Source organism: Mirounga angustirostris, unplaced genomic scaffold (assembly GCF_029215605.1).
Source record: "Mirounga angustirostris isolate CCGP_5_RB_7025 unplaced genomic scaffold, mMirAng1.0.hap1 SCAF_6, whole genome shotgun sequence".
NCBI lineage: Eukaryota > Metazoa > Chordata > Mammalia > Carnivora > Phocidae > Mirounga > Mirounga angustirostris.
In genome coordinates this window covers 123,747,124-123,762,698 of record NW_026991714.1, presented here as the reverse complement: position 1 = coordinate 123,762,698, position 15,575 = coordinate 123,747,124, and the positions used below count along the sequence as shown (strand labels likewise).

At 41.3% G+C, this 15,575-nt stretch overlaps 1 protein-coding gene across 1 annotated transcript in view; it reads left to right on the top strand.

Annotated features, from left to right (window-relative positions):
• The window catches only part of TLL2 (tolloid like 2), a 127,116-nt gene that overhangs the window by 58,418 nt on the left and 53,123 nt on the right, over nt 1–15,575 (top strand). The window contains exons 4-5 of the mRNA XM_045876276.2: nt 11,380–11,535; nt 14,296–14,413. Coding sequence (XP_045732232.2) covers nt 11,380–11,535; nt 14,296–14,413 — 274 coding nt within the window. The remainder of the gene's footprint in view (nt 1–11,379; nt 11,536–14,295; nt 14,414–15,575) is intronic.

Sequence of the window (15,575 nt, the reverse complement as noted above, 5' to 3'; positions counted from 1 at the left end):
TCAGCTGGGTCACTCACTTGACTGCATTCATCTGGCAGCTGGGCTGGGCTGGCCTGGGTGGTCCGAAAAAAAAGCTGGAGTCACATGCGCCTCCACGTGGCTTTTCTCGCCACGTGGATTTCCATTAAGCTGTCTGACCTGCGATTTTTTTACGTATGGCACCTGGCTTCTCAGAGGGAAGAAGCGGAAGCCACCAGTCCCCTTAAGGCCTGAACTCAGAGTACCCAGAATGCTACTTCTGCCACATTCTCTCGGTCAAAACAAGCCAAAAGGCCTGCCCACCTTCAAGAGGAAGAAAATAGATTCCGCCCCTTAATGTGAAAAGTGGCATGAGCTCACAGGGATGAGCGCTGTGGCCATATTTAGAGACCAGCTCCAGCCTTCTCTCATTGTGTCTTACCTACCCACCAGCAATAGACAGTGTCAGGGTTCTTAGTATTTACTAGTTTGTTGGTGTAAAATGACCCAATCGAATAAACTTGGACTGTCAGACACACTTGGGTTTGCGCCCTAGCTTAGCCACTCAGTAGCTAGGACCTCAGGTAAGTGTTCATTTGAGGTTTGGAGAGAATTAGAAATAATATTTATGCAAAGTGCATAGCCAGGTGTCTGGAATTTAAGAGGTGCTCAGGACATGTAGCTCCTTCACTTTTTCCTCTCTACCTCCACCTCCAAGAATAATATTATCCAGCATTGGAAGTGCATTATCCACCTCTGGACTGGGATTCCACAGCTGTTCAACAGCTGCTCAGAAACACAGTTAAGGGAGACCGGAAGGAATAAGGCTGCTGCAGCTCATTAACATGCTGCCTCTGGTAGGTTGGCTTGGGCATGGTACCCACACTGCGACAAGAGATTTCCTTGGAAACACTGGATGAGTTTAAAAAAAATAAATAAAAATAAATAAATAAATAAATAAATAAATAAGAGATTTCCTTGGGCTTTGTAAGGAGGACAGTGAAAGCATTCCCGCAGCCACCATTCCTCACACCCCTACAGTGGGCTAAATCCATAGTCTGCAGACCGTCCAGTGACCCTGGTTTTTTGGAAGACGATAATGTCAAGGCTAGGCCAGTTTCTCCACTCCATACTGCAGCAGCAGACGGGCAGGTCTTTAAGGCTCCCGGGCAAGCCTGATGAGGAAGGAGACCCTTGGCACCCTCAGAGGTGAGCCGAGGGCCGGCTGTTCTAGCCTGTGCCTCCAGCCTTCCCTCCATCCGATTCATCTCTCTGGGGCCCTGTCAGGCGCCAGCGTGGGTGCCTCTTGTTTTTGTTTGAATTAAAGATAAGACAAGTTGTGTCAATCTCAGATTCCCCTTTCATCACAACCGGACCCCTTCCCAACACCCCCAGAAAAAGAGACCGCCCAAGCAAGAGAAAGGATCTGAGGGAAGCCCCTGCCCCCTGGCCCCCTGGCTTCAGCAGCAGGTTTATTTCCTGGCATTATGTGGCTCCCCTCAGCCCTGACGGCAGGGATTTGTGCTTCCAGCTTTGGGAAGGGCTGGGCTCAGAGAACTCACTCAGCATCCCCCTGGCAGGCCGTCTGGTCCGAGGAGTCTCCCTCCCCTGGAGATGAGCGCTCAGCATGCGTTTCAGGGCTGCTAATAGGATTAATGAAATGGACTGTTTAACTACTCCTCCGATGAAGCTGTGACTTTGGATAGAGCCCGATCTCCAGAACCATATTCATAGAAGAGAATGGACCTTTCACTCCCAGTAACAGTCCCTAAGGGCTTTGTGCTGCAGGAAATCACAACGGAATCTTGTTTGCACTAGAGAACGCACGCTTGGGTACAAAGCACTGCTCAGCACCCAAAACCCTGAATGTCACTAATGTCAGTGTATCTGGGTGTAGCCACTGAACCTAACTTTAGGCATTCTTTCTAGCCCGTCCCCAGATGCAGACCTTGCTAGCGATTACTGAAGCTCGCATCGAGCCCTTACCATGGCAGGCGTTTGACATTCATTACCTGGTTCAGTGCCCACAAGGCTAGCATGCAGCAGGAAGGAAGCTTCAGGAGGCAGGAAGAGTGGCTTATCCACGGCCACACAAGTAGCAAATGGCAGCATTTACCTTGAGCCTAAGTCTCCCTACCCTAAACCCCCTGCTCCTAACCTTTGGGCAGTATCAGTGGTTCTCAAACGTGCCTGTGCTTTGGAACTACCTGGGAGCTTTAAAAACTCACATGCCTGGACTCCACTCTAGTTTGATTGAGTTGCAATCTCAGGACAGGTGGTGGACGCCAAAATTTTTAAAAAGCTCCCCAGTTGATTCACATGTGCAGCCAGGTTTGAAAACCATCATGCAGAATATTCCAGTCTCCACTTTCACCGAGGGGCTACTCTTGAGTCTTTCAAGGTTCGCAGGCAAGGTGCAATGTTGCCCACCACCCTGGGGTGGGGGGTGTGCAGATGGCTGGACTCTCAGGATGTTTGCTTCCAGTGTGGGGCTGACCAGTCGAATCATGGAAAATTCCCAGCGCCTCACTTGAGAAGGCTGGGGTAGGCCTGGTTCTGTTTATGACACGCCTGTACCTTCAGCTGGAGAAGGAACCTTGAATAGCTGTGGCCGTCCCGCTTTTCCACAGAGGACAGGGTCCACTCCCAGAGCCGGAGAATTTAAATGGACTTTATCCCCCAGCCCACCCCACCCCCGGTGTGTTAAATCTTTTCAGATGCCTCTGAGCTCCTCTTCAAATGTAGGACTCTTGGCCATAATAAATAATTACATCCTCCTGGTGGACTCTGATTCCAGATAGTAGTAATCCAAGAAAATCCAATAATGACAGTTGCATTAAGATCCTTCTTCCAGGCTAAGCAGAACATCTGTTTAGATGTATTTTTAATCGGCAAATGCTTCCTGTGTTGAGTCCTTGGCAAATTAAATTTCTCACTGGACTGAGGGGGAAGCTGTCATTCAATAACCCATCTCTGGAAATTGCACCCCAGTCTCTTTCCAGGTGCACTTCAGATTTTCCCACGCTGACTCGGCTGCAGCCTAGCCCTAACCATACTGGCCTACATGCATACACAGCAAGCACAGCTTGTCTGAGAAACACGGGACGTCTCAGTGTTGTTCCCTCGAATAGAAAACTATTTCTGCCCAATTTCCAAAGGAGAGTTGGCGGCAGAAGAAAATTAAGAGACTTGTTGAAAACCCTATGGGAAATGAATAATAAACTTCCACTTGCTACATCGCTGCCTGTGATTACTTAAGACGCGATGATTCTCAGAGTTTAAACATTAAGGGCGTTAGGGCTGCCAACATTTTGGAGGAGTTTCCACTATGGAATTGTTTGGACTGTTGGGCTGTTTATTTTTAGAATAACTCATCCATTCTTTAATTAATTCATTCAAACTACAAAAGCAGTCAATACTTACCACCAACCAGGCACTGTGCTGGGTGCGACTAGAGTGGTGAACAGGCCAGCCATGGTTGCTGGCCCCGTGGAGCTTCCCCGCCCATGGGGGCAACTCACATTTGAATGCAGTTGGATGTAATTTGTAGTCTAGGATTGGGATAGCCAATTAGAATATCTGCAGAGGCCCAGCAGGTAATGTCAGTGGGGGAGGTGGGCTAGATAGGACGATGGGAAGTGGGGGAGAGATTCTGACAACCAGGAAAACATGTACCATGGCTATGGCCAGCAGGTACAACCTAACTCTAGTGGGTTGTAAATGATGAGACATGGGCCCAATGTTGCCACATCTTTCTGTCTTTAAAGAAAAACTAGAAAATCTGGATCCTAAAGTGAAATCCCTTGATTTTTAAAAGTTGGCTTCTAAAGTTATATTAAAACAACAACAATAACAACAACAAAAACACAGTGTGGGCCAAAAGTGTCCAGGCCAAGCAAAGCACATCTGTGGGTTGGATTTATCCCAAGAGTTGCAAGTGTATGACTTCTGATCTAGAAATTCTACCAGTAAAACAACTATTTTCATGTCTAAAAATGTATTACGTGACAGCCTTGTTCATATGACTAACTGAATTAGTGGGAACCCCTATACAAATACAGAACTGCTGAAAGTAATAAATAACCTTCCCACCATCCCAAATAAAAGATACAGAGTTAAGAACAAAGGATAGAAAGGGAAATGTCCACGATCAGAAGAGAATAGGGAACACAAATCCGTAGAATTAAGCTTCAGATGGTGGCAAGAATGTGCAGAGGGCATTCAAATTGGGCTAAGATTTGGGGGACAGGGAGCTGGTGTCTTCATGCCTATAAATACAGGAGATACGGCCTTGGTCCCATGTGAAGCGAGAAGTGAATGCTGAGATCTTGCATAAAATGAACACCCTCAAAGGGCTTCATACTCATTAAAAAAGAGAGAGAGAGAGTAGAAAAACTCTGCTCAGTGGCTAAGAGTGGCAAGAAATCTTGCTATCTTTCCTAGGCTCTAAGTGTGGGTGAAAATACCTCATCTATGAGAAACTGAATCTGAAAGCCTGTTCCCCATGTAGTATAAGTTCTCAAATTACATTTCCTAAATATGGAAACCCTAAACTTAGAAATTAACATAAAAATTGATCTAGGACCCTAGAATCCCAAAAGCCCTGAAAAAACAAAAAATAGGGTCACACTCATAATTGGTGGCATATGGGGCTCCTTTAGAAAGGAATGATCTCTCCTAAAAATGAATTTTAAATAAAAACATTAGAAACACAAAAAGTTAATCCATGGAGGAGAATCAGCAGAGACAATAAATTGGAGAATTAGTACCCAAAGATATAGGAAAATAATAGAACCATCTGAAGGAGATTAAATAAGTATATATAGCAAAAGAACCAATCGAAGAATTTGAAACTACAGTAGGGAGGAAAAAAGAACAGGCAGATTTAGAAGCCACTAGATAGGGCTTTTAGAAATGATAAGTATATTGTTGAACCTGGAATTGGATAAATAGTATATTGAACACAGCTGAAGAGAGAATTAGTGAAGTAGAAAACAGATCTGAGGAAACCACACAAATTTTACCACTGAGAGATAAAGAAAATATGGAAGAAGGTAAAGGGACAAAATGGATAAAATGAGACTGTTAAGTGCATAATCAATAGAAATTCTTGAAGATGAGAGAACGTTCATAGAGAGACTGGGAAAGAGGAGGCAGTGGTCAAACAGATGAGGAATTAGGGTTTTCCACAGTTGAAGGAAGAATTGTACTGAGTCCCAAGCAGAGAATTCACACAAATCCACATCTAGACAATTATAATGATGCTGAGAAACACCAAAGACAAAGAACAGAGGACAGGAGAGGAGGAGAGGAGGAGAGGAGGAGAGGAAGGAGAACAGAACAAAAGATAAGACAGATAAGAGGTGAAGGACTGACCATTAAACTATAAGGATACCTCCTGTTGGTAACAATGAAGACCAAAAGACACTGGAATACTATCTTTGAAGTGCTGAGGGAAAAACATCTGTCAACTTAGAATTCTGTACATTCCCAGCTAAACTTAGTTTCCAGAGTGTGGATAAAATAAATTGAGCGAAGATGAAATAGATTGAGGATAAAATAAACTGAGAGTTTATTGTCATCATGAAAGAATAATAAAAGATGCATTTCCAGGAGGGAGGTATGGGATGCAAGAAGTAGCATTCAGCAAAGAAATGGTAAATGTGAAGGTAGATGTAAATCTGTATTGCAAACAAACAAATCATTGATAATAGTAACTAATTTGGGATCTTAAAAGCAAGTAAACAATAACATGAAAAATCGGGAGGTCTGTTTATAAATTAAAATACTTTAAGATCCTTGTAGTCTCAGAATGAGAATGGAGATTCTGATTTCTTCAGATCCATCTTGTAGTTTGCGAATTCTTTGTACTTTGTTAAGTCCAGTATGAACATTAAAAATTAAAATCAATACTAAAGAATAGAAAGGAGATAGTGGAAATAAAAAGTAAATACGGAAAATATCTTAATCCTACCGAAAGCAATGAAGGAAAAAAAAAGAAGCAAAGGAAAAAAATAGCAAACAATGCACACACACACACAAAGGAGGAAATAAGCCCAGGTATGTCAGTTATAAAATAAGTATAATTCGTCTGTTAAAAGAGAAAGTCTCAGATTGAACAACGAGGAAAAAAATGTAGTTATTTGTCTATAACAGATATACCTAAAATCTAATCACAATTATACTAAAAAATCCTCAACAAAATATTAGCAAATCGAAACCATCAATGTATAAAAAATAATTATACACCATAATCAAGTGGAATTTATTCCAGATATGCAAGACTGGTTCAACATTTGAAAATCAACCAATGTAACCTTACTATATCAACAAGCTAAAAAAGAGAAATCCCATGATCACATCAACTGATGCATAAAATGCATTTAACAAAATCTAACATTTACAATAAAAACACAGCAAGTTAGGAATAGAGAAAAATTATCTTAACTTGATAATGAGCATCTGCCAAAAACCTACAGCTTACATCTTACTTAGTAGTGAAAGACTGAATACTTCCCCTAACACCAGGAACAAGGCAAGGATGTCTGCTCTCATGCTCTTATTCAACATAATTCTGGAAGTTATAGACACTGCAATGAGGTAAGAAAAAGAAATTAAAGGCATGAAAATTGGAAAGGAAAAAATAAAACTGTTTCTATTTCCAAACGACTTGTTTATGTAGAAGATCCCAAGGAATCTAAACAAAAAAACAAACAAAAAACAAATCCCAGAACTAATAAGTGACTTCAGCAAGATGGCAGATATAAGGCCAAACCCTCAAATTGCTTACATTTCTATATACTAACAACAATTATGCAGAAATAAAAATTTAAAACACAATACAATTTATAAGCACTCAAAGAAAATGAAATGCCTATACACTTTAAAAAACATATACAATATTTGTATACTAAAAATTACACAAGGCTGATGAAAGAAATCAAGAAAGACCTACATAAATGGAGAGACATACTATGTCCGAGGATTGGAAGACTGAATATGGTAAAGATACCAGTTATCTCCAAATTGATCTATAGGTTTAATGTAATTCCTATCAAAATCCCAGCATGTTTTTTTTTTTATAGGCATAGACAGCCTTATTCTAAAATCTATATGGACAGCCATAAAATTTATATGGGAACATAACTAAAACAATCGTGGAAAAGAAGTCTAAAATGGGAATTATCACTCTCCCAGATACTAAGGCTTACTATATAACTACAGTAATCAAGACAATGTCATATTAGCAGAGGGATAAACACATAAATCAATGGAACAAAATACAGAACCCAGAAATCAACTCACCTACCATACAACCCAGCAATTCCACTCTTGGGTATTTATCTCAGAGAAATAAAAGCTTATCTTCACACAAACACTTGTACACTTGTATATAAATGTTCGTAACAGCTTTATTTGTAATATCAGGAAACAACCCAGATATCTTTTCCCAGGTGAATGGTTAAACAAATGGTGGTACATGAATACCGTGGAATACTACTCAGCAATAAAAGGAAACTATTGATACATAAAACAACTCAGATGAATCTCCAAGGAATTGTGCCAAGTAAGAAAAGCCAATTCCCAAAGGTGATATACTATAAAATTCCGTGTATATAATATTCTTCAAATGACAAAATTTTCTAAATGGAGAACAGATTGGTGCTTGAGAGTTTAGGGATGGGTGAGAGGAGAGGGGCAGGGATGTGGATATGATTATAAAATGCCAACATGAAAGATCCTTATGGTAATGCAACTGGTCAGTATCTTGAATGTGGTGGTGGATACACAAACCTGTACATGTGATGAAATTCCATACAACTACACACTCACACACACACACACACACAAGTATACATGATGCTGGGGAAATCTGAATGAGATCAGTGGAATACATTAATGTCCGTATCCAGCTGTGATAGTGTACTATAGTAAAATGTTCATAAAATGTTACTGTTGGGGGAAATGGAGTACAGGGTACACAAAATCTATTATTCCTTACAACTGCATGTGAATCTACAAGTATCTCAATAAAAGTTTCAATTTACAAAAACCATTTCATATACAATAAAAGAAATTGAACCCCAACAATATGACCATTGTAAAATTTGTGTTATTGTTGTGGGAAATATAATTTACTCACAGAATAATGCCTGTTGAATGACTCGTTAAAAAAAAAACACAAATACACAAAAAGATTGGAAATAAATGAGTGGGAAAAAACTATGAGGCAAACACTAATCAAAACTGATATAGTGACATTAATATCAGCCAAAATAATCTTTATTATGGATGAACATTATTACAGATAAAGAGGGTCATTAATGATGAAAGAAATAATTCTCTGGGAGTATTTAAAAGCCCTTTACTTGTATTACTTAAATAACATAGCCTTGAACAATGCAAAGCAGAAATTAAGAATAAAGGAGAAAGTGACAATCCACAATCTTAGTTGTCAGGGTTGTTTAAAGCATTTTTCTCAGTAACTGATACACCAAAGAGCCAAAATAGTTGTAGACAGAATATGTGAATAACATATGTAACACCCTTTAACCATCAATTATGGAAATGGATGCACATTATCCCAAGGACATATGGAACATTTATAAAAGCCAATCACGTACTGGGCTGCAAAGGAAGATTCAAAATGCCAAAGAATTGATACCTTGGAGCATGGACTAGTTATCAACAGCCAGGAGGCCAAACCCAGCCTGCCATCTGCTTTTGCAAATAAACTGTCATTGGAACACAGCCATACCCATTCATTTACATGTTGTCTGTGGCTGCTATCACACCACAGCGGTAGAGCTGGTTGGTTGCAACAGAGAATATATTAACCACAAAACTTAAAATATTTACTATTGTCCTTTTACAGAAAAAGTTTGCTGACCCCCACCTTGGAGAATGGGTCCTTGGAACACAAAGCAATGTTAGAAATCAGTAACACCCACAGAGAAAGAAATATTTAGAAATTTAAAAAAATCACACTTCTAAATAACTCAAAGATCAAAGAAGAAAGTCTAAATGGAGCTAACAGAATATATCAATGTCTAACGTTGAAATGTACATGTCAAATGATGGAGTGCAGGTAAAATGGAACTCAGAGAAATTCTAGCCTTAAAATGTTAATAGTAGAATATAAGAAAAATTAAAAATTATGTGACAAACGTTCAACTCAAGAAGCCAGAAGAGGATGGCTAACTGATTTGTTACAAGAGTGCCAAGACAGTTCTATAGGGGAAAAACTAATCTTTGCAACAAGTGGTGCTGGAAAAACTAGATATCCACAGGCAAAAGAATAAAACTGACCCCTACTTCACACCATATACAAAAATTAACTCAAAATGATTAAAGACTTAAGTATAAGCACCCAAACTATAGAACTGTAGATATAACATAGATATAAACATAGATATAAGTCTTTGTGAGGTTGGATTAGGCTGTAATTTCTAAAATATGGCACAAAAAGCTTAAGAAACAAAAGAAAAAATGAATAAATTGGACTTCATCAAAACTTAAAACTTTTATGCTTCAAAGGATACTATTGTAAAAATGAAAAGACAGCCTACAGAATAAGAGAAAATATTTGTAAATCGTATGTCTGATAAGGGTCTGGTATCCAGAATATACAAAGAATCATTATAACAGTAAAAAGACAACCCAATTAAGAAATAGACAAAGGATTTGAATAGACATTTCTCCAAAGAAGTTATGTGAATGATTAATAAGAACGTGAAGAGGTGTTTGGCATCATTAGTTATTAAGGAAATGCGAATCAAAACCACAGTGCGATGCCACTTCACACCCATTAGGATGGCTATAACCAACAAGCTTGACAATAACAAGTGTTGAGAAGTATATGGAGACACTAGAACCCTGATACATTGCTGATGGGAATGTAAAATGGTGCAGCCGATTTGGAAAACAGTCTACTAGTTCTTCAAAAGGTTACATATAAAGTGACTGTATGACCCAACAATTCCAGTCTGTGGCATATACCCAAGAGAACTGAAAACATATGTCCACACAAAAATGTATACATTAATGTTCGTACTAGTATTATTCGTGATAGCCGAAAAGTAGAAACAACCCAAATATCCAGCTGAAAGATGGATAAACGAAATGTGGTAGGTCCATGCAAAGGAATATTATCCAGCCATAAAACGTAACAAAGTACTGATACATGCTACGACAGGGATGAACCTTGAAAGCATGCTAAGTAGAAGAAGTCGGACACAAAATGCCACATATTGCATGATTCCATTTATATGAAATGTCTAGAATAGGCAAATCCATAGAAACAGAGAGTGGATTACTGGTGGCCAAGGACTGGGGCAAGGGGTAGACATGGGGAGTGACTGCTAATAGGTTTCTTTTTGGGGTGATGAAAATGTGGAGTTCTATAGTGGTGATGGTTGCACAACTTTGCAAATATACTAAAAACCACTAAATTGTATACTTTAAAAGAATGTCTATTAAGGTATGTGAGTTATGTCTCCAGTTTTGAAAAAAGAAAAGAAGATAGAAAGGAAACATCAGAATAAAATAAGTGAAAATGGAAGGAGGTAATAAAATAAATACAATTAATGAAATCCTAAAAAATGAAAGGGATCAACAGAATCAAAAGCTGATTTTTAGGGAAAAGATATAGAAACTGAAAAGAAAATGCTCTAAGTGAAAATAATGAGGAAGTCTAAGCAAGTAGACTGAAAACAAAAGCTTACGTTGTCTGAACAATTAATAAAATGAGCGCGGATTGGGTTATTAGCATGCCATAGGTTCGAGCGCTTCCACCCCACCTGTCTATCTCTGCTATTTCCGGGGCCACACCTTGGACTCAGAACCTTCACAGAGCCTCCATTTCTTTTCCACGTCCCTCTCTTAAAGGTCCAGCTGTGCCGAGAGACTGGGAAGGGCTGGGGGACTTTATGAGGCTCTGCTTTTTCCAGGGGTTTATCTTGCGAAGAGTTTGTCTTCCCAACATCACAGACTGGTTTACTTTATTTGTCAGACTGGCCAAATTATTTTCAACCTTTGCAACATTGATGGGCATTTGGTCAGGGAGGGGATTGGCTCGGTAAGTTCTCCCAGGTGTTCCCAGCGCTGAGAAGAGGGCACATCCCTGACTCACCTCCATCCTAGAGGATGCCTTGTTGGGGCCCGCTTGAGTCTGAGGATTTCGGGCTGCTGTTGAGCCCCACAGGCCCTTGTTCAAGGCTTCCGACAAGGCAACCTGCTTCCATCATAGCCCTGGCAACCTTACTAACACCCAGGGATTCAAAACCCTGAGCAGACCAAATACCCCCTTTAGAACACAAGTTCTTAACCCCCCTCTTTGTGGATTCATGGATAATGTAGTCTTAACCATAATGTACAGAAGGAATGAAAGGCAGAGTAAACGGCAGCGTGCCTGTCTTGCAGATGGCGAGGAGAATGCCATGCTTCTGCCCAGCCCCAGGACCTCACACGCCAGAGCTGAGACCTTTTCTTCTCGGGTCCGAAGAGCCACAACCTCGAGGACAGAGAGAATATGGCCCGGAGGGGTCATCCCCTACGTCATCGGCGGGAACTTCACTGGTCAGTAGTCCCAAAGGAGGCCTCCTTTTGGGGCTGGGGGCTTTGTCCCCCTAGGTTGACAGTGTCCTCCTCAGGGTAGAGTAGATGCTGGGGCACCACAGTCCTACCTGCTAATGCCCCATTATGCCTTTCAGGGGCTACGAAATGTAGCCTGGCAAAACTGCGGTCTCTGCTGGGGCTGTGTCCTCAAAGGTGGTCACCTAGTCCGCAAGACTTCATGCCGGGGGTCACATAGGATCCTGGTCTTGAAATAGAGACAGGGTTTGCACAATGGGTAGGTGAGCAGAGCCCTCCAGGCAGGAGGCAGCTGTGAGCAGCCGCACGTGGTGGGCTGACCTGGCCTCTGCCTGGGTGCATGCCCTGCACCAGTCCCCAGCCCCGCAGCAATACGCAAGGTAAGCAGAGTGGGCCGTTAGACGTGGCCAATCCTGGCCGTGGCGCTTGCCACTCGTATACCCTGGGGCAAGTCGCTTCACCTCACCGGGCCTCAGTCGCCTCTTCCGTAAGTGGGGATGATAATATTTTCTAGCCCATGGTGTTGTTTTGAGAATTAAACGAGTTAAGCAGATAAAGCACTTGAATAGTGCCTGGCACATAGTAATTAGTAATTGTTTACTATTGGTATTATTATCTTTAAAATATGTATGTCAGCCAGTGGCTTTCCATCACTACTGGTGAGACTGAAGCTCCTGACCATGGCCCCCAAGGCCCTCCTCCAGGCAGCCCTTGGCCCCGTCCCACCCAGTCTCCCACCTGCTCCTGCTCTCTCCTCCTCAGTCCCTTTGTGCTGGCCTCACAGGTACTTCTCCCTTCTGGAACATGCCCAGCTCATTCCTGCCTTAACACACCTGCCCCTGCCCTCTGTCTGCCTAGCACATTCTTTCCCCAGACCTTCTTGTGGTTTCTTCTTATCACTGGCGTCTCAGATCAGATGACATATCCCCAGAAAGGCCTTCTTTGCCTCCCTGGCACCCCCACTAGCCACTTGCTCTCAGCACCCCACTTTCTAGTCTTTATGGTACTTCCCATTACCTGAAATGCTTTGACTTTTATTTTTGTTTCGCCTATTTTTTGTCTCTGCCCAATGCTGTGGGTGCAGGGATCTTTATTCCTGTTGTTTTCATTCCTATGCCTCCAACACCTAGAATAGCGCGGCGACGCGTAGTCGATGGTCAACAGTTATGCCCACAGCAGGCCTGTGGCCCAGGGGTAGTCGAAGGCCTCAGTGAGAAGCCACATAGAGCTGCCTCTTCTGGCCTCTCAATTCTGACTGCATGCACAAGTCGGCTTCATTTCTGCGGATCTATGACTTCTGTGAGAGGCGGTTGATGAGGCAGATGTCCCAAAGCCACTGAAAACCACGGATGAGTAAAGGCGCTGTGATGACGTGGACGACAGGACCTGGGAGCTGACCGAGAGCCTGGAGCAAGGCCTCCCCTTCTCTCTCCCGGCAGCATCACTCCCTTGCCGTTAACCCAGGGCTTTCTCGTGCTGGATACTTAATGAGGTGCTGGTGATAAAAAGATGACCAAAACTTCACCTGCCCTCAGGGAGCTCCCAGTCCTGCTAGGAGAGAAAGCAGTGTGCCTAAAGAATTGAAATACTGGAATTTTAACCAGCTACTTGCTTTTGTTCTCTGGCGCTTAACTGTGTTCTTCTTTCAGATCTGGTGTGCTTTTCTGACCAAAGATTTATATAACCTTCATCAAAGTTAACTAATTTTATGTAGAGAACTTTCTTAACATGGTGGTTTGTGTTATTCTGTAATTAATGGGATTGCTATTTTGGTGAGTGAGCTATAAATGATTTGAACTAAAAAATATCAAGATGTAAAAAAATGGACAACTAGGTTACTCTTTATTCTGTATGTATTTTTGGGGGGACAATATGATATCACACCTAGGTCTTCCAGACTATGATGGAAGCCTCCCCAGTGCTTTGTTTGTTTTTGGCAATGAGGTCATTCTAGAACTCAGACCCCACCCCCAACCGTCCTTTGTATCCCCCCAACAACTATTTTTCTAGATCCTTCTCATTGTTTCTAGGAAAATCAAAATAGTCTTCTTTATCTCAGATTGATAGATTTTTTTTCTTTTAAAGAATACATATTAACTGTAAGTAACTATCAGCCAGAATTTACAACTACTTTGTTCTTGCTCCAAGACAATTTACTTATTGCTCTATTTTTCAACACATTTCCACTCAAGGAAATATGAAGACATGTTCAGAGAAAGTATGAAATTCACCTGTTTTCAAAGGCTTTATAGAAAATGAGGCTCAAGGATCCACCAGAAAACACTGCAGCCCCATGCAAAAGTAACATGAATGTACATGAAAACAAACTTTTTAGAGCATATGGACCCATGCTCCTGTAGATATAAAATAAAATGAGGCTGCAGAATGCAGTGCTGGTGAGCTACTTCAAAAGCCTAAAATTTTCAAATTGAATAATCTGGGTAAGATTTTTTGTTTTAAGTTTAGAAAGAAGTACTCTCCATTCAAAGGAAAAGCTGGAGAGCCTGGGATATTCTGAAAATCTATTTTTACCCTCTTTTCCATTCATAACTCTTACTCTCTGAGTTTTGGTAATTCAGGAAGGTTATATTCTTAGCAAGGGAAATCCTTATTCCTAGTGCATTTCTATTCTGGGTCACCCAACGTTCATTGGAACAAGCATTGTTGTAAGTCAGCATGCCTTACGGCATCTGAGGGAGGCATGGACCCATCAGTGCAGTGATGAGGCTTGCCCTGTCATTTCAGGAAGCCAGAGGGCCATTTTTAAGCAGGCCATGAGACACTGGGAGAAGCACACCTGTGTGACCTTCATAGAAAGGACTGATGAAGAGAGCTTTATTGTGTTCAGTTACAGAACCTGCGGGTAAGTAAGCACAAGCAAGGCCACCTCAACAGAATCAGAGCCAGACAATCGGATGGCTCATGAGTGTTGAATTTTCTCTGTAAAACCAAGTCTTTCCAAGGAGCTGTGATAAACAGCAGCCTGGGGTTTGTCAGAAACTCTCCTTGCCCCCAGTGAACTCACAATCCAGTGACAAAGTAGGCGGGTCAAGAAGACTCTAGAAAGACAAGGGGTCTGGATCTCCTGTCGTGGGAGCAATTGAAGGAATTGAGGGTGTTTCATATGGAGAAGTGGTTCTGAACCAAGCTATGGGCTCCCTCATGACAGATATACATTTATGCAAAATTTTGCACGTAATTTTATGGGCTCCATGGGCTAACAGACTTCCTCCAGAAAACATAGCAAACAATAAGATGCCTGGATTATGACTAAACTTATCTGTTATGCCAGGCAATGTAAGTGTGATGCAATCTCCCACTGAAAGAAAAAGTTTCCCATACTGGTTCAAATACCTCAACCCAACTACATGGTATATGCATGAAATGACTACTGAAGAGAACGACCCAGAAAGGTTACATGTAAAAGGAAAGAAGGCACACAGGCAAACGCTGACAAAAAGAATGTTAGGATCATAATTTTAGTTATAGACAAGGCCTTTTTTGTTTCGTTCTTGTTTTGTTTTTAAAGTCGGAAAGTGTTTTAAAAAAAAGGTGAGACACTTTATAATGAGAAAGAGTCCAAGCTACAGTGAGAATATAACCATCATAAATCTTTATGCACCAAATGGTGCAGCATTAAGAGTCATAAAACCAGCCCCAGGGAATTCAAGGGGAAATCGACAGAAACACCAGCAGCAGTGACTTTATTTCATTTCTGTCAACCCAAGGAGATCAATGTCAAGTTGACCAAAAAATAAGTAGAGATTTGTAGATGATTGGAAAAATATAACTAATAGAGTTGATCCTATGGGTCTATCAGATTCTGCAATCTGATAACACATCTTTTCTAAGTGCGTGTTGAACATTTATAGACATTGTCCATCTGTTAAGCATGAAGAACACCTCAATGGATTCTCAAAGGCAGAAATAGCATTAACATATTCTCTGATTGCAAGGCAATAAGACTGGACATCATAACAAAAGTAGAATAAATACTCCTGCATTACATAGTAAGTTAAAAGCTC